The sequence below is a fragment of the Myotis brandtii genome, unplaced genomic scaffold (assembly GCF_000412655.1).
Source record: "Myotis brandtii unplaced genomic scaffold, ASM41265v1 scaffold725, whole genome shotgun sequence".
In the NCBI taxonomy this organism is placed as follows: Eukaryota; Metazoa; Chordata; class Mammalia; order Chiroptera; family Vespertilionidae; genus Myotis; species Myotis brandtii.
In genome coordinates, this window is record NW_005370862.1 from 281,714 (window position 1) to 282,679 (window position 966).

Here is a 966-nt window from a genome sequence, read left to right on the forward strand (position 1 = left end):
CGGTACCTCGTAGCTGCTGGCGCTCCTCTCGGCCGGCTTCAGGCCGCGGTACAGACGGAGGATACACACTTTGGCTCTTCTCTGGGCGGGAAACCAGTTGCTCTTGACGAAATCCATGACCATCACATGGTTTTTCAACTCCGTGCTGAAGGCTTTGATCTGGAAGGTCCGGCGCCCGGACGGCGGAGGGGTCCCTGCAGGAGTCCCAGGGCGCTGCATGACACGCGCAATCTTGTGACTCCGGCTCGCCGGCCTGGCAGACACAATTTTCTTTGTTTCACCCAGGCACTGAGCGCAGCAGGAGGGACCGGGGAAGCGGCCCAACTCCGACCTGCCCCGGTGTGTTCCAGCTCACAGCTCCTTGTCCCCATGCCCCAGCGGCCCCAGGTGCAGGTGTGCGCGCGGGGCTCTCCAGGGTGACCTTCATGGGCCATAAAGAGACTCCCAGGCTCCCACCTGCGTTCCCCGGCTGTCTGGATTCTTCTCTGATTTCAGACGCATTTCTCTGGGTCCCTGCGCTCACGTCCTGAAGGCAGAATCCGCCCGGTGACCGGTGACCGGGAGGCTCCGTGTGTTCCGGCTCCGGCCCTCCAACCCACATAAATGATTTCCAGGACGCCGGGCCAAGGAGCCACAAGTGACCATGGCTGCCTCTTACAGCTCCTGCTCTTCCATGCCGGGGCTGGGAGAGACCAGCCCAGCTCCGGCCACACAAAGGGTGACCTCAGCCCGGGAAGATAAGAGACACATTCACGTGACAAAGAGAACTTGGGCTCAGAGCGGCGCCGGCGGCCAGTGGGCCTTAGAGGAGCAGGGCCGAGCGAGGAGCTTGAGCCACGGGGGAGGGGAGGGGGCGGTGTGCTGGCTGACATGGGTCCCCAGTCAACCCTGAGCAGTCCCCCGCCCCCCGAGCCTCAGTCTCCCAGGAGGAGAATGGGAATCATAGCACCTGCCATCACAGGGCGG

At 63.5% G+C, this 966-nt stretch overlaps 1 protein-coding gene across 1 annotated transcript in view; it reads right to left on the reverse strand.

Moving 5' to 3' along the window:
* LOC102247437 (chromosome unknown open reading frame, human C10orf90) overlaps positions 1-722 on the reverse strand; it is a 92,638-nt gene extending 91,916 nt beyond the window's left edge. The window contains exon 1 of the mRNA XM_014530147.1: positions 7-722. Coding sequence (XP_014385633.1) covers positions 7-219 — 213 coding nt within the window. The 5' untranslated portion in view covers positions 220-722. The remainder of the gene's footprint in view (positions 1-6) is intronic.
* Between the last annotated feature and the right edge of the window lie 244 nt (positions 723-966).